Raw genomic sequence first — 17,789 nt, 5'->3', positions numbered from 1 at the left:
GCCATATCCCAGCCCCTAGATGTGAATTTTTTTAATTATAAAATTGTGGTTTTGTTTGCTTTCCCAGGAACTTGTCCTTCTGATTGGTTTAGGCCCTACTGCTCAGTCTGTGCCCAGATTAGCAAATGCCCCCCCCCATATAATCATTTATATTCTCTCATCTCCAAAAGAGTCCTTCTGGAATTTTTTCCACAATCCTTCTTTCTGCAGTTTTCTGATATCTTGTAGAATATAATTTTTTTAATAATTTATTTGACTCTCCCAGTATTATACCTGGGACTTTGACTCACTATAATCTATTTTATGGTAACCAGAAGAACAAATCTAAACTGTCTTCCTTTAATCTCTAGGAAGGGTAGGGGCAGATTTTGAATGAAAGGGTAGTATTGACCAAATTACAGAAATTCAGTATGGATTGTGCCCATCCATTGTTGTGACGGACGCGTCTATAGAGCAGCTGGCTTGGTGCACACCTGTCATCCCGGCACTGGGGAGTCTGAGCGGGAGGAAGCGGGCTGTGAAACTCGCAAGGGCTGGTGAAGTTGTCATCCTTTCTAGGGAGCGCTGGGATTCAATCTAGAGAACTCTCTGTTACCGCTTCCCTTCTTCTAAGACGCTCCCTAAGTGAAAGCAAAATCTGTTCCCTCTACTTCTTTTAAATTTAATTTTATTGTCAAGGTGATGTAACGAGGGGTTACAGTTACATATGTAAGGTAGTGAGTCCATTTCTTGTCAAACTTGCTACCCCTCCCCTCGTTTTCTCCCTCCTCTATTTCCCCCTCAAGTTGTACAGTTCATTCCCAACATATTGCCTTGTATCACTGCTTCCTTCTACTGTTTGTGGTGCTACAAAGACGGAAATCCTCGACCACATCCTCCCAGATTAACCCTTTCCTGACTGTGTCTGTATCAGGAGTCTGTGTTTGTTCCTGAGTCATGCTGCTTTGTCTTCATCCTATGCTATGCTTCTGCCAAGCCACTACCTATCATGCGCTGTTAAGCCAGAAAACAAATCATCGATTATTTTACGATTTTATAGATGACTTTTCCCAGTGTAGAAGTAAAAGTATGTGAGCATCAACTCAGGAGCACTTTTATATTCTATCTGCCTGAGCGACAACCATGTGATACCTTCCATTCGCAGCCTAGAAGAAGAAATGGAGTCTTTCTGCCTCGATGACATTGGCTCTGTGATACAGAACAAGGCTATGGAGAGAATTGTCTCACCAATGACCACTCAGCTCTGCCACCTGCTTATCTCCATGGAGAGGAAAGTTATCAGCAATGATGCATTTGCCTCTTTGGAGATGACAGCAGCCGAACTGAGAAAAGCTACTGAAGACTTGGCGCAAGTTGCCCCCAGGTAATCCTTTCATGGAACCCAAGCCCACGTTCTGAAAAGTGAGCAACAGGAGGAACATGGACCTCAAGTTTTATGATAGTCTTCAATGCCTTTGGAAGGAAAGCATGTGGGAAAACCCAAATTGATAAAATATAAAAGAAATAATTTACTATGACTTAAGGTGCAATTTAGGAACTAGTTCTTACTGGAAAAATAGGCCTACAAACAAAATTTTAAATATAAAAACGATCCAATCTGGGGCTGGGAATATGGCCTAGTGGCAAGAGTGCTTGCCTCATATACATGGAACCCTGGGTTCGATTCCCCAGCACCAAATATATAGAAAACGGCCAGAAGTGACACTGTGGCTCAGTGGTAGAGTGCTAGCCTTGAGCGAAAAAGCTCAGGGACAGCGTCCAGGCCCTGAGTTTAAGCCAGACCAACAAAAATAACAATAGTAATCAAAATAATCAAAAATAAAAATTTAAATATTGGGGACACGCTAACAAATCAGAGACACAAGACACCTGAAGATAAGAGCGGATGGAGAGAGGACTTTGGTCAGCACACTGTGTCTTGTAGAGACATTCATGACCCTAAGCATAACCGTATGTTTTGCGACAATAGCTTGTTCCGTAGCCCAGGCTGGCCTCCAACTCCTAGTCTTCCCACCTCAGCCTTCAAAGGGCTGGGGTTACAGGTAGGTGCCACCACGCCCTGCTCTACACCTGCATTTGAACCACCCCCCATTGAGCCCTGTCACCCCTTTGTGTCGAGATCTCCTCTCAGCCGCGCTTCTTCTGACAGCATCACACGTCATCCATGCGCGTGTCTCCCCAGGCTGGCCGGAGACTCCGAGGAGCGGTTCCGAGAGCAAGTGAAGCCGGTGGCCGAGTCTCTGATCCGGTCTGGGCGGAACATCACACAGGTGGCTCAGAGGCTCCATCTGCACCCAGAAAGTCGGTGGCACCGGGCGGAGCTAGTGGCCACAGCTCAGCAGATTCTGGTGGGCACCACCAAGGTGAGGAGCCGTCGGAGCCGGCGGGCTGGGTGCGTGCTGGCCCCCAAAAGCCAAACCCAGCCCGCCCAAGTCCCAGGCATAGCATTACCGGAACAGTGAATGAGCCCTAAAGGTAGAAGCTGCCCGAGGGAGCTGGCTAGACATACTGGCTTAGGACTTAGGACCTTAGACGCCCACTAGGCCTCCTCAGCCCCACACTCAGCCACCAACCTCTCCTAAGAATGTCACCATGTGGGGCACGTTCCCTCCTGTCTGTCACCAGGACCCTAGGAAGAGGCTACTGAAGGCTGCAGGTCAGGAGGACCCCAGGGGTGAGCTTTGCTTGCGGAGCCTGGAGAAACTCCTCGGCCTGCAGACATGCTGTGTGCACCCAAACGTTCCACCCTCACACAACGGTGTGCGCGCTGGGATTGGAGGCCTGGTCCTCTCTTGGCTTCTGTGCTCAAGGCTAGCACTCTACCACGCGAGCCATTCCTCTGCTTGCAGCTTTTTTGCTGATTAACTGGAGATAAAAGGTCTCTGGGGTTTGTGTGTCTAGGCTGGCTTCCAACCCGCATCCTCCGATCTCAGCCTCCTAGGTGACTATGATCGCAGAGGTGAGCCACTGGTTTCCCAGCGGGCCTAACTTTTAACTGGGACATTGCTCCTTGTTAAAATAGGCTTAAGTGTCACCTAATACTGGTCATTAAAATTTTAGTATTCTGGGTTTATTGGGGAGGGAGATGGACGGTAACCCGCCATATTAAAGGAAGGAGGGAACCAGAGGGCCTCTGGCAGAGGAGGGGCGTGGAAGGGCATGTAAGGGCAGGCCCCTGGTACGGGCACGGGCTCCGTGGAAAGGGTGGATAGGGCTGTCTGGGAGTGGTGGGGTCCTGCTAAAGCAGATACCTCAGGGGCGCTTCACAGAGAGGCAATCCCACCTCCATCATTACCCAAATGGTGTGTCTCCCTAAAATCCTCCCCCTTCCGCGGGGCACCGGTGGCTGCTGCTTGTGATCCCAGTGCCACAGGAGGCCGACATGTGAGGATCGCCGTTCAGAGCCCGCCCAGGCCGGCCAGTCCGCGCACCCCGCTCCTCCCCGGTTAACCACGCAAAGGCCACCGGCGGGGACGGGGCTCAGGCAGCAGGACACTGGCCCCGCGCACAGAAGCGCTCCAGCCCCGCGCGGTCCTCCGCGGGCCTCCCTGACTCGGTTTCCCTCCCCGACAGATGCTGCTCCTGGAGGACGCGGAGACGGCTCGCGACCCACGCGCATCTCTAACCGCGGCCCAGCAGGTGATCCTTCCAGCCCAGCCCGTCCGAGAAGGGCCGGACGGGACCCCCCACCGCCCGGACCTCCGCAGCCCCCCGCGGGGCCCAGCGCGCGGGCCTCCCGCCGCCCCTGAAGGGGCACCCCGGGAAGTGCCCGCACCGAGGCAGGGCCCCCCCACGGGCGCCTCTGGAGGCTGTGTCCCGCCCGGGGCCGGCCAGCGGGGTGACGGGGCCAGGGGGGCCCCCCCGGGCTTGGCCGCCGCGGCCGGCCCCTGGTACCCGCTGTGCCGGCAGCTCTTCGGCCACCACGCAGCCGCCGACCTGGCGGGGAGCGTGGCGGTGTTCGCGGAGCTCCGGGGGAAGCTGGGCGCGCTGGTGCGGCTCGCGGCGGAGCCGGGGCCCGCGGGTCCGGACGGAGCGCTCTCCCGCGTGCGGGGCCGCTGGGAAGAGGCGGAGATCCACGCCGAGCACCTGCTGCGCAGGCTCGCGGTCCGCCCGGGCCCGCGGGCCCCCGGGGCGTGGGACCCGGGCGTGGAGAACGGGTGCCTCCTGTGGTCGCTGGCCGTGCAGGACTTGCTGGAGCGCCTGAAGCGGCTCAGCGGAAGGCAGGGCCTCTTCCTGCGGCCCCTGCGGCGGGCGGTGGAGCGCGGGCGGGGGTGGCAGGGCGGGGTGGCCCAGGCGGTGGACGCGGTGGAGCGGCTGCGGGGGGCGGCGCGGCTGTCCCGGCGCCTGTGCGCGGACGCGCAGGTGCGGGGCGAGGTCTCCGTCCTGGGCGGGGAGGTGCGGCTGCTGGCCGACGCCCTGGCCGGGGTGGCGCGCGCCCTGGCCGCCGCCCCCGGGCCCTCGCCCAGCCTGGGCGCGCGCTTCGAGCTGCTCTGCCTGGAGCTCGCCCTCCGAGCCCGCGCCCTGGGCAGCCGCCTAGGCGGCATCAACGCCCCCTACGAGCGCGCCTTCCACCGCGCCGTGCGCCCCGCGCTGTCGGCCGGGACCCACCCCCCGCCCGCCGCCACGCGCTTCCTGGAGGACGTGGCGTCTGCCATCCGGGATGCGCAGGGCCTCCTCGGCCGGGAGCCGGGGCACTGCCCGGAGGACCTGGCCGCGGCTCTGGAGAGCCTTCGCGGCGTCACCCACGAGGCGGCCCGGCGGCTCCCGGGGCTTCGCGGGCACCCGGAGGAGTGGGCGCGGCAGGCGCTGGACTGGCTGCGCTGGGAATGGGCGGCCAAGGCCCACCACGCGGTGCGTCAGCTGCAGGCCTGGCCCGGCGGCCACGCCCCAGCCTGGAGGCTCCTGGCCCAGCGCTTGCAACCCGGGGACGAGGCGGCGGGAGCCTCCCAACAGGACCTCGTCCGGGCCCAGCTCCGCGGTCGAGAGCGCTCCCCGGGAGCGACTGCGGGGGACGGTGGGGCGTCCCCGGATGCTGTCCGCAGAGGGACCCCAGGGAGCTCCGCGGACACCGGCACTGCTGAGCCGGCCGTCATCGCGAGGACCGTCACCACCGGGGACGCGGGCACGGTAGGCTACTCGGCATGTTCCCTCCACTCCCACCTCTACTCCTCTCTAGTAGCCAGACTCGCGCAGGGTTTTGTGTGTCACACACTGGACACACAGCACGCGCACCCTGAGGGTCCAAGCTGGGGGTCTACTATTTCCTCCCCGAGACCTCCGAGAAGCCTCCGTGCAAACTATCTGCACTTGCTTGGCACCTGTGCCAACAGCGCCTACACTGGCCACTGTTGTCCATGAAGATCTCCCTGACGAGCCCAACCGTGTCTGGTGGCACAGGCTGCTTCCCGCCCCTGTGACCTCTGCAGATTTACCTCCCGATGGTAGTCAGGGTTCCTTCATGGGCAAGTGGCAGGGTCCAGCTGCAATCACTATTAGGAAAAAAAAAAGATTTATTGGCAAGATGCTGGAATTGCTGGATGACACCCCCCCCCCCAGGATGTACACACGTAGACAGGCACTGGCTTCCTTCCAAGGAAAGATGGGACATTTATGCACTGTGAATCCCAAACATTTGTATATATTGGCTTTGATCAAAGCCAGTGAGAGTAAGTACATTAATACAGGTTTGTAGGGTTCCAGAAGTTCCCATGCTAGGCTGGGAATACGGCCTAGTGGCAAGAGTGCTTGCCTCGTACACATGAAGCCCTGGGTTCGATTCCTCAGCACCACATATATAGAAAAGGCCAGAGGTGGCGCTGTGGCTCAAGTGGTAGAGTGCTAGCCTTGAGCAAAGAGAAGCCAGGGACAGTGCTCAGGCCCTGAGTTCAAGGCCCAGGACTGGCCAAAAAAAAAAAAAAAAAGAAGTTCCCACGCACATGTGCTCATCTCAGCTTTGATGGACACCCTGATCTCTCCCCTTCATGACCTTTCACTTGGCTGCAGAGCCTCCCAAATCACTCCCTAGGCCTTCTCCCAACACAAAACTGGCCCAGGATTGGGGGAGGGGCCTCACGGGGTGAGGTGAGGCAAAGAGATCATTGAGAACGTTCTCAGAACTTCTTTCTTAGATTTCCTTCCAAGGTCAGAACAACTTGTGTGGAGTCTGGAGTGAGGAAGACACTTGGAGGAGGAAGCATGGGTGAAGGTCCAGTAGACAAATGTCATGCTCCAGATCATGAGTACCGGCCCGCTGTGGGTGCCAGGCGCTGCTGTTGTCCTGACTAGAAAGCAACCATCAAGTCGCTTTTCCAGGAGGCAAAGTCATAATTAGCCACAGCAAAACTGAGAAGTCCTTGTGTATAGAGCAGTTGAAATGAAACGATTTGGGTTCTCCAGGTTAGAGCACTGCAGAGGCTTGAATTTCTTCAAGAGGCTAGACTCTGTCTTATTAATACCTGTAGGATTTTAACTCTATTGGGATCTGAGTGTACCAAGTTTCTGTTTATGAAAATGGAGCAGAAATTATCACTGGGACCCATCATATCTCTTCTATTTCCTTACATATTTGGTAAAGATTGTCAAGAGCTGCGGTGACGTGGAGGAATCAGGGGTCCTCCATTGCTTGTCTTTTTGTGTGTGTTCACGTATGTGTTCACGTGTGTGTGTGTGTGTGTGCATGCATGTGTGCTGTTCCCAAGGCTTGAACTTAGGGCTTAGCCACTGTCTCTGAGGCTGTTTTTTTCTCAAGGCTACTGCTCTACCAGGACTATAGAGCCACAGCTCCACTACCAGCTCCTTCAGCTTCCTCAGCTTCTTGGGAGGTAATTGGAGATAAGAGGCTCCTAGACCTTCTTTGCCAGGCTGCCTTTGACAGTGATCCTAAGATCTCAGCCTCCTAAGTAGCAAAGCGAGGATTGCTGGGGTTAGCCACCCACAGCTGGACCTTTTTGTCTTTCTTTTAAGGATAAAAATAGGAGGTGACATCCTCACTGTGGTTTAAAGGCCTGGGCATCAGGAGTGTCATTAGTTCTTACCTACTGTCTTCTTGCAGCAGCAGAACGACAGCCCTTGTCCCTCCCCTGGCTGTCCAGACCGACTCCGTGTGGAGAAGGACCAGCCTCTCCGGGAGGATGAGAATGCAATCACCCAGCTTACTCAAGAGATGGCCAAGGAGGTGCTCCTGATGGACATGAGTCTGAAGAAAAGAGGGCGCGTGCTGGTATTTTGGCTTTGTTGGGCACGGTGGCGGGAGGGCTGGGCCTTAGCACTGAAAATGGGACGTTCCACTTCTGTCTTCCGAAAGCCAGGAGAGCCCTACATAGCTCCCGGAAGGAAGGGCCGCAGGGGTTAGCCAGGGCCCAGCATCTCTATGGGTACTTTTTATTCTCTATCCAGGTAGATTATAAAAGCCACCTCAGTTATTAGGGTGTTTTTGTTTCCTTATTCTACCAGGGGAAATAATTCCCCCCAAAGTTTCAACTTGGTGAAATTAAGGACTCATTTATATCTCAGAAGAATGAACTGAAGGGAATTATTTATATCTTTAAAAACTCCTCCCAAATAGCCACGGTCAGTGGTCCATGTCTGTAGTCCTTGCCCGAAGTCCTAGCTCCTCAGGAGGTCAAGGTCAGTAGGTTCACAATTCAAGGTCAGCCTGACCAAAACAAATTCACAAAACTCCATTTCAGCCACCGTAATGGTACACTGCTTGTCATATCAATTGCACAGGGAAGTATAAATAGGAGGACTGAAGTCCAAGCCAGCCTTGGTTAAGAGACAGAACCTAGTTCATAAAATAATGAAGCTAAAAAGGACTGGAGGACTGGTTCAAATAATAAAGAACCTGCCTAGCAAGCACAAGGCCTTGACTTCAAACCCCAGTGTTTCCAAAAATAAAGAGGGAAGGAAGGAAGGAAAAGAAAGAGAGTGAAAGAAGAGAGACGGAAGGCCTTGATTTCAAATCCTGGTGCAAGCCCAAGGAGGGGACATTGTTTAGTAACCACACACCAATAGAAAAAATAAAATAAAATCTGCTCAACTGCTGAAGGCCAGAAGGGAGATACAAAATGGCACCAAGAGCTTCTACTCTGGATCTTCTGGGTACTAATAGTTCCAAAATACACAGCTGAACCCCAGGGGACCCCACTCTCATTCTGTGAGGAAAGGGGCCCAGAAGAGAAGCATGGCGGTCAGGTTATACCCTTTCCTAGATGACTGGACAGTCAAACCTGAGGTCTGACCACACCGAGACTCTAACCTTTCATTGTCCTTTCTCCCTTCCTAGCCCCTGTCCATCGCAGCCGGTCAGCTTTCTCCTGGCCTGGTGACCCCCAAGGTCATTAGAGCAGAAGTGGCGGTGGTTATCTCCTCTTGCTGATTCTTTTCTTTCCAGACATCCTGTTACAAATAGGATTTGGGTGCTGGCAATGGATCTGTGACTAAGGACCCCCAAATACTAAAACCTTCCACTCCACCACGTTCCCAGGAGGAATATATAAGTGAAGTAATGGGGGGAGCAAAGGCCATTTTAGTAGTGAAATTACTGCCTGGTAAGAAGCAGTGAAATTACTACCTGGTAAGAAGGAACTATGCAGAATTTTCTCCCAACCACTGCAAATCCCAAATCCGATTTTTTTTGTGTGTGTGTATGCCTGTTCTGGGGCTTGAACTTAGGGCCTGGCAGGCACTGTCCCTAACTTAGATAAAAGCTGCAACAAGTCTCCAACTCTATTTGTGATGTTTCCTGGTGGCTTTAAAGCCCCTCGTTCTCATTCCCTGCTGCCCTGGACAAGCCATCAGAAAAGCCCAGGCTCTGTCTTCTGGCACTAATGGGACGTCCGATGGTTTCTGCTGGCCCACAGGTGGGAGCCCACTCCCTGCCCCATCCCTTGACACCACCCAAGCCCAGCCTGTCTCCTTCCCGTCTCTGCCTCGCAGGCCTCTTTCAGGCCTGGTTGGGAGTCTGCCTTGCTCTCCCCAGAAGGCCTCATGATGGGAGTTACAGAACTTGTACTCCTCTTCTTGGTTTGTATGTGACCCCGTACGCGGACGTGTGACACTTCCTGGGTTTTCCTCTTGTGATCAGTGTCAGCTTCCCTGTGGCCTGTGGAGCTCATGCTCCGGATGAGGGGGAGGGGGCCGGCTTGGGCCCCTCATTTGCGGGAGTGCTCGCTGCTGCCACCACTAGGTTCCACATTTTTATTTGAATAGGGGTCCTGTTGCATTACAAAATAAAAGAAATGGAAAATAGTTGATGCCGTTCAAATCCTTTCAATTCAAAGAAAGCTAGGTCAAACTTGGCTAAGAGGGGGATTTGAACCCAGGACCATTAATTACTAGTTCACAGTCAGGAAGCTCTCCATGTGACTCGTGGACTTTCGCACCTTTGCTCCAGCAAGCCCATCTCCGACCTGGATGTTCTCCACCCGGACCCTGCTCAGCAGCCCCCAATCCCTCCTATACCCGGGGGAAGTTAGCTCCAAGCCAGGGCGGTCCCAGCTCTTATGGGGAATGGGCAGACAGCTGCCTGCCCTTCATACACCTGCATGGCCCTGGCCTCTGTTGCTCTTCGATCCTTACTAATGTATCTAGAAGCCTTTGGACGAGTTCTGGGGATAGTTTGGGGCACGCTTTGTAGTCCACCACTAATTTCTTGGGGACAAATTGTAAAGAGAGTTGTTTACCTAGTCGAATGCTTTCATTCCTTTGATATAGACCAAAGATCAGCTCATTACTTCTGCTAGGAAAATTGCAACTTCTGGGCAAAACTTGAGCAGACTTATCCGCATCATTGCCAAGAACTGCATAGATCAAAGATGTTCCCAGGAGCTTTTGTGTGTGGTGGAGCAGATCCAAACCATGAGCAACCAGCTCCGCATCATCTCCAGGTAGGAAGCAGCTCGGCCACCCTGAGGCTCTCTGGGAAGGGGCAGAGGAGTTTCATTTTGTGTATTTCTTGTACTTTTTGTCAGTCATGGGGCTTGAACTCAGGCCTGGGCACCCGCCCTGAGCTCTTTCACTCAAAGCTTACATTCTACCACTTTGAGCCACAGCTCCACTTCCAGTTTTCTGGTGAATTGGAGAGAAGAGTCTCATGGACTTTCCTGCCTGGGCTGGCTTTGAACCTTGATCTTCAGATCTCAGCCTCCTGAGTAGCTAGGATTACAGGTGTGAGCCACCGACACCTGGCTTAAAAAGTTCTTTTTTAAAATACAGTCATACAACCTAATGCTTGTGGCTAACACCTGCAATGCTAGCTACTCAGGAGGCTGAGATATGGAGGATTGAGTTTGAAGCCAACCTAGGGAGAAAAGTCTAGGACACAACAACTTAAATTAGCCAGCAAAAGTTGGACTGGAGGTGTGGTTCAAGTGGTAGAGCTCCAGCTGTGAGCAAGAAAGCCAAGGGAGAGCTTGAAGCCCTCTATTCAAGTCCCAACAATATACACACATACTCACAAACCATATATATACATATACATATATATACACACATATGTATACCATATATATACATATATATATGTACACACACACCCATAAAACATATACTATTTTCCACCTAAATGCTGGAGTTGGGAAGTTTTCCAGCTTTACAACCATGTTCCTGTGGATAATCTAATTATAGAATGATTTCATTCTAACCCGAGTCCCCAAGCCCTACAGTGGCACTTTGACTACTAAGGAACTCCTATTAGAAATGTTCTTATCTTATGGAAAAGCTTGATAGTTAAAACTACTATCAACTACCCTAAGGTATTAAAAAGAATATTACTCAAACCAGAATATATAGTTTTTAAATTAAAAATGAATCCTGGCTACTCTTTTCCAGGAAGTACCATTTCAGGTACATAATCACCTCAACTAGCTGCCATTTGTTTTCTAGATGAGATAGGAATTAAACTGGACATGGTGATGTATGTCTGTAATCCAAATAACTCAGGAGGTAGAGACAAGAGGATTGGGAGTTTGAAGTCAGCTGGGCAAAGTTACGAAGAATTTATCTAAAACAAACAAAATAAAAATGAAAGAGCTGGGGGGCAGAGAGTTTATCAGGCAAGCAGGAAGCCCTGGGTTCAAACCCAAGTGCTGAAAAAAATATATGAATGTGTGTATGTAAATTACAATTCATTTTAACATTTTATTTTTTAGCTTTGTTGTAAGAGTACTGAGGATTGCTTTAATCAGGTAGACATAGAAACTAAAACACAGGCATGGAACTGACCATCATGAAGAAAGTAGTTTGTTTTTGTGCAAGTCCTGGGCCTTGAACTCAGAGCCTGGGCACTGCTCCTAAGCTTTCTGATGCTCAAGGCTAGCACTCAACCTCTGAGCCACAGTCCACTTCTGGGATAAGAATCTCACAGTTTCCTGCCCTGGCTTGCTGTGAACCAGGACCCTCAGATGTCAACCTCTGGAGTAGCTAGGATAGAGGCTTGAGTCACTGCTGCTCAGCCTGTGAACAGGAAGAGCTCTATAAACAGGAGGCCTGACAGGCCATGCACAAAAGCAGCAACAAGGTCCTTCAGAAGACAGAAGCAAGAGTGATACCATGTGACTGCGCAGGATGGTTTTCATGAGAAGGAATAGGTAAAGCAGAATAAGCAGGTTAAGCATAGCAGGACTGGCTGGTTTGAAGAATCTCAGGGAGGCATGGGGTATAGCAGCTATCATCTATAGTAGGTGTCTGGTACCTGGCCTTGGAATTATTAGGGACGATAGGGGAGTAGGATTTGGATGTGTTGGTTTGCGTATGGAGGATGTGTTTACAGCTAAATCCAAGAATAAATGACTAACCCTAGGAGAGGCAGTCCTCCTAATATCAGTAAGATCCGAGTATGTCAAAACATCAGAAACAGGGGCTGGGGATATAGCCTAGTGGCAAGAGTGCCTGCCTCGGATACACGAGGCCCTAGGTTCGATTCCCCAGCACCACATATACAGAAAACGGCCAGAAGTGGCGCTGTGGCTCAAGTGGCAGAGTGCTAGCCTTGAGCGGGAAGAAGCCAGGGACAGTGCTCAGGCCCTGAGTCCAAGGCCCAGGACTGGCCAAAAAAAAAAAAAAAAAAAAAAAAACATCAGAAACACAGAAAACAAAAAGGCACAATTGTCAGATGTGATGGCGCAAGCCTGTAATTCCAGTTACTTGGGAGGCAGAGATGAGGGGATTGTAGTTTGAAGCCAGCATGGGCGTACAAGTTCATGAGATTCCGGCTCAACCAGTGACTAGGTGTGGTAGTTCACACCTGTCATTTCAGCAACAAAAGGAAACGAAAATAGGAGGAACACAGTCTAGGGCAGCCTGAGCATAAAGCAAGACTCTACCTCAAAAATAACTAACGCACACCGCAAAGGGGCTGGCAGACTAGCTCAAGTGGCTCAGTGCCTCTCTAGAAGAGTAGTGTCCTGCGTTCAACTCCCCAGTACCATGAACAACAAAAAGCATGAGTAATACAGGTATAGTTATCAAGCTGTCAGTCTTCTAAATGATCTTAAAAGGATTTTGCCAGTTACAACTTTTTCACAATCAAACCATTTTACTCCTAGGAATGCATCCAACTAAAAGAAAAGCAGGTATTCATACAACAATGTCTGTACAAATGTACATAGAAGCTTTCTTCTCAATAGCCAACGGCTGGAAATGACTCAAATATGTCTATATGTGAATGGATAAAAGTAGATACCTCTATCCAATGTGCTGTTACTCATCAATAAAAAGATATTATAAACTACTGGATACGTCAAACAATATTAGAGTCTCTTAAAGGAAATAAACCAAGATAATTAAAAGTATTTGATTCCATTAATATGAACTCCAATAAAAGGCCAATCAATCCTATGTGAGAAAAAGCCTATCAATAGTTAGTTACCTGGGCTTGGGTAGAAGAGGGGGGAGGAAGAAGCATTTCAAAGGTATGCAAAAAAGCTTTTCGGGAGTGATGACTGTAATGGAGTCCGAGGAAGGAGATTCCCCATCCCTCCAAGAGCCCACCAATTCAGAGACAGTCTCAAGCAAAAAGATGATGAAGGGCTAGGAATATGGCCTAGTGGGAAGAGTGCTTGCCTCGTACACATGAAGCCCTGGGTTCAATTCATCAGCACCACATATATAGAAAATGCCAGAAGTGGCACTGTGGCTAAAGTGGTAGAGTGCTAGCCTTGAGCAAAAAGAAGCCAGGGACAGTGCTCAGGCCCTGAGTCCAAGGCCCAGGACCGGCCAAAAAAAAGATGATGAAAAGGTGGATTTATTGGGGAAGTAAAAAGCAAACTGACGGCCAGGGATGCAGCCCAGACTCGGAGCTGAAGCTGTGATTGTAACAAGCAGACTGGCTGGCCAGGGTCACAGCCCAGTCCCAGAGCTGGGATCGCGCGCCCTGGGCCATGCTCGGGTCGGGTTATAAAGGCAAACAGCACATGGTCAAGCCTGCCACACGCAGGTGGCCAATGAGGTTACAACACTTACAGAGCATGCCAGGCCACACGCTGGTGGCCAATGGAGTTACAGTCTGCCTCATAGCAACTGTTTGAACCAACCTATCCTTCTAGTTAGAATTGGCGCATGGATTTGGGGAGGGCTCATTTGATGCAGGTGGATACGCCTACTCATGGGAGGGCAGTTACAACTTTTAAGGTTTACAACATTTACATTTTCTGTGGCAGAAACCAACCTGTCTAAATTCACACACCTTTAGTTTAAAAGAAAGACCATCAAGGTGTGTAATTCTGCTAGGAAGTATTAGTCTGATCTTTGATTCAAAATTTCACTTCTAAATATAATTGTACACAAAATTTCCTATTCCCTTTATCTATAGCAATTGATATTGAAATATCAATGAAATATTCACTACATTTTTCACTGCTTATTTTTAGGATAAGGCTTCCCTTCCCACCCAGTAGCACACCTGAGTCCCACTCCCCTAACTGTATACTCTTCCTATCACCTGGTATCACAGGTGGGTGCCCCTGTGTCCAGCTTCCTTTCGTGGGGATGGGATCTTGTGGCATTTTCTGCCTGGGCTGGCCTACCACTGCCGTTCTACCTATTTTCAACATCCCATGTGGCAGGGGAAGACAGGCTTGAGCCATTTTGCCAAACGATGGATTGTGGAAAAGGCATCTCACCAACGTTTCTTCCCAGGCTCGCCTCCAATCCTGGTCCTCCCTTTCTTAACCGCCCAAGAGCTAGCTGGCATGTGCTTATTTGACATTGCTCTCTTACCTTCTGCACACTCCCCAGTGTAAAGGCCTCCTTGGAGAGAAGCAGGTCCTCTGAAGAGCTCCTGGTGGAGAATGCGCGGCAGCTCCTCCAGGCTGTCTCCAAGGCGGTGAGAGCTGCAGAGGCTGCAAGCGTGCGGGTGAGTGCCACGGGCAGGGACGTGGCAGACCGCACACGGAAACGCTCCTTTCTTTAGCTCTCAGGTTCAATTCTTTCTTCCTTAAACCCGTGTGTTTTTGTTTGATCCATGTCCACCAATCTACCTTCAGTCTCATTGACTGCTTCTTCGAATAAACTTGCCAAAGCATTCTGAATATGTTACCATGTTTTCTCTTCTGTTTTTAATAGTTTTTATCTCTTGGCTAAGAGTCTCTTTTTTTTCATGTTGCTTATGTTTCTCATGAATGTCTTGACTATATTAACCATAGTGATTTTTACTTCCCTGTCTATTTCCACATGGAGCTCATAAGTTGGTAGTTTTTTTTTTTAATTGTCCTGCCTCTTGAACATGCATTTGGTTTTTGTTTTTACTTTTTTATTAGAATATATTAGTTACATGGGTGGGTTCATTTGTTACATCTTCACAAGTTTACAATATATTCCAATCAAACTTATTCCCCTTTATCACTATCCCTTCCCCTCCATCTCCCTTCTATCTTTCCCCAAAATAGTTCCGACAGGTTTCCTTGTTCTGTTTTCATACTTGCATTTCCATTGAAAGTTGACATTATGGACATAAACAATATGTCCGTCTCTTATTTATGTGCATCTCTCCCAGGTGTTTAGTGTGGCAAGTGAGACAATATGCTCAGGCGTGGTCTTGTGTAAATCCCAGGAGTTTATAGTTGTTCTCACCCCTGTGGATGAGTCAAGTTTGCCAGGATTGCCTTGTATTTGGTTTGCTGTCCTCCGCAAGGCGGAAGGAGACCAATCTGGGCAGAGATTCCTGCTGTGTGACAGTGGGGACTGACCCCTTCCCCAGGCTTGCAGCACACAGACACATTCCCAAGTTTCCTCTCTTGAGCTGGCTCTTTCTCACAGGGACCAGGGACATCCTAGCCCAAAGTCTGTGAACGGATGTGGATTTTTTTTTCTTGTGTTGTGGTTCTGATGGACATGAGCAATTTGTTGGAAGTGTTGACAAAAAAATGTTTACCAAAGTATCTGGCAGCCTTATCTTCCTCCTTTGCTCTGCCCTACATAAACCAGTGCTGTCCCCTGCCTCTCCTTGGAGATGTCTGTCTTTTATTAGATTTGAGGCCAGAAAACTTGAGTCAGCTCTCTAATGGGATCAAGAAAAGTGGCAGTGTCATGTATGTTCTGATTTTTTTCTTGATGTCAGAATAAAGCAGTGCACGACAGGTTTGCATATCCTACATGGAAGCTGTGTGAAAGAATACCTTGCTTAGGTCCTTTCTGTGTGCCTTTCCTTCAGTGTGAGATCCAACCTCCCCCTCCACTGCTACCAAGTATTCCCATGCATGGCTTCTTATCCTTTGGACCTGACTCTAAATTCCACCTCCTCAGAAATAGTCAACAGCTTCCCTCTACAGATGTTCCTCTGCTTACAATGAAGTACATTGCTGTAAACACATAATAAGATAAAAAATATCTTTAAGTTTGCTGAGCTTTGGTGGCTTATGCCTGTAATCCTAGCTACTCAGGAGGCTGAAATCTGAGGATCGTGGTTCAAAGCCAGCTCAAGCAAAAAAGTTTGTGGGACTCTTGTCTTTAAGAAGAAGTACTCAGAAAAAAAAAAAACCAAAAATGGAAGTGTCACTGTGGCTCAAGTGGTAGAGTGCTAGCAGCTCAGGGACAGCATCCAGGCCCTGAGTACAATACACACACACACATCATTAAGTTAAGGCCTACCCTATAATGAAGTGCTCCTCCCACCCTGAAAGCCCAGAGTGCCACTCACCCTGCAGCAGAGCTGAGGCAGGGCTGCCACCCACCCCTCAATCTCCAGGGGAGCCTGAGAGCAAACCGTGTGCTTCTAGTGTACTAGGTCCTGGTTCTGTCTAGGCTGCTCACCTAAAGACCCACAAATAGGTGGCATAAAGCAAACTGAATAGAGCCAGATTAAAAGGGAGCAAGGATTTAGAATGGAAAGATGATTTTAAAGAATTGGCTAACATTGTTAGAGGCAATTAAGAGGCCCACCTCAGACATGATTCCTTGATTCCTATAAGTTTAGGGCTATGATATCAAAAAGGTAGACCCCTCCAACTGGAGAAATAAGGTAAGAAAGAGCTCCCATTGCCTGACATGAGGGACAAGTGTGCAGGGTCCCCCAGTGCTGTACTTAATTACCTTTCTCTCCTCCAGGGTTTGAAAACACCTTCCTTGGATCCAGAAGAATTAGAGGTTGCTGCCTTGTGCACACAGTGGAGGAGGAAACTAGTAAGATACAGGCGTCAAGAAATCTCAAATGTAGATTGTGATGAGCTGGGCCTGCGGAAAACAAGCACCAAAACACCCCCAGCACTTGTGGCTGGTTCAAAAGGCATTATCAAAACTAAGGCTGGGTGCTGTGAGCTCACACCTGTTAATCCTAGCTACTAAAGAGGCTGAGATCTGAGGATCACGGTTTGAAGCCAGCTGGGCAGCAAAGTTCCTGAGACCCCTATCTCCAATTAATCACAGAAAAAGCTGGAAGTAACACTGTGGGTCAGGTGGTAGAGAGCTGGCCTTGAGCAAAAAGGAGCTCAGGGACAGTGTTCAGGCCCAGGGTTCAAGCCCCAGGATCGGGAGGGACGGGGGGAATCTAGAAAGCTCATGCCTATAATCCTAATTAGTCAGGAGGCTGAGATCCGAGGATTATGTTTGGAAGCCACCCAGCAGGAAAGCCCATGAGACTCTCCAATTAGTAGTGGTGCTGTGGCTCAAGTGGTAGAGCACTTGAGCAAAGAAAGCTCAGGGACAGAGCCCAGGCCTTGAGTTCAAGCTCGAGGACCAGCACTGATTAATTGATTAATAATAAAAGTTAAGAAGCCTTAACAAGTCAAACTCAGTCCTTTGGACCTGAGACTCTGGTAGCCTTTGGGAAGCACCTTTGAGGCTGAATGGTGGTGGCCGGGGCCTGTCCTTTCACATAGCTGCCCTGACATCGTTCCTTGGTAAGCAAATGTCCCTGGGCCCCGCTTCTCCTCTTGCCAAGGATATTTACATTTCTAGGTTTAGAAGGAACATGGCATCATGTGCTATGGAAAGAGTAGAGAAACATCCAAGTGGAATTAGCCTGATGCCTTTGATGTTTGGAGAAAACTACTAGCATGTTCTAGGGAGCTAGAAATGGACAGATAAATAGTGAAGAGAGTGATCAGAACTCTCCTTGCTCATACACTTAGGCACTGTTCAAACTCAGAAGAGGTAGGAAAGAGTTTTTGTGGAGGAAGAGGAACTGTTGAGCTACGGGGTGACCATCTGGGATAGAGGGGAACACTTGGGACCTTAGGCCTTGCTAGAGTCAGCGGGCTTCTTTCAGCTCTTTAGCATCTTTCACAGAACTTATCTGGTGAGAAACAAGAACGCTGAGATCCTCAGCGCAGAGGCTGAAACTCAAGCACCACAAG

The 17,789-nt window shown here is 50.1% G+C and overlaps 1 protein-coding gene across 1 annotated transcript; it reads left to right on the top strand.

Moving 5' to 3' along the window:
• Window positions 1-1,157: 1,157 nt before the first annotated feature.
• Window positions 1,158-16,781, top strand: LOC125356806. Its single transcript, XM_048353512.1, has 7 exons — window positions 1,158-1,363; window positions 2,183-2,432; window positions 3,574-5,127; window positions 7,052-7,219; window positions 9,715-9,887; window positions 14,236-14,353; window positions 16,543-16,781. The coding sequence occupies exons 1-7, from the start codon at window positions 1,158-1,160 to the stop codon at window positions 16,777-16,779; spliced, it is 2,706 nt and encodes a 901-aa protein (XP_048209469.1). The 3' UTR covers window positions 16,780-16,781.
• The last annotated feature ends 1,008 nt before the right edge of the window (window positions 16,782-17,789 follow it).

The sequence above is a fragment of the Perognathus longimembris genome, chromosome 8, assembly GCF_023159225.1.
Source record: "Perognathus longimembris pacificus isolate PPM17 chromosome 8, ASM2315922v1, whole genome shotgun sequence".
Lineage (NCBI taxonomy): Eukaryota > Metazoa > Chordata > Mammalia > Rodentia > Heteromyidae > Perognathus > Perognathus longimembris.
Note: the sequence above shows the minus strand (reverse complement) of the source record. Positions and strands in the feature narration are given on the sequence as shown.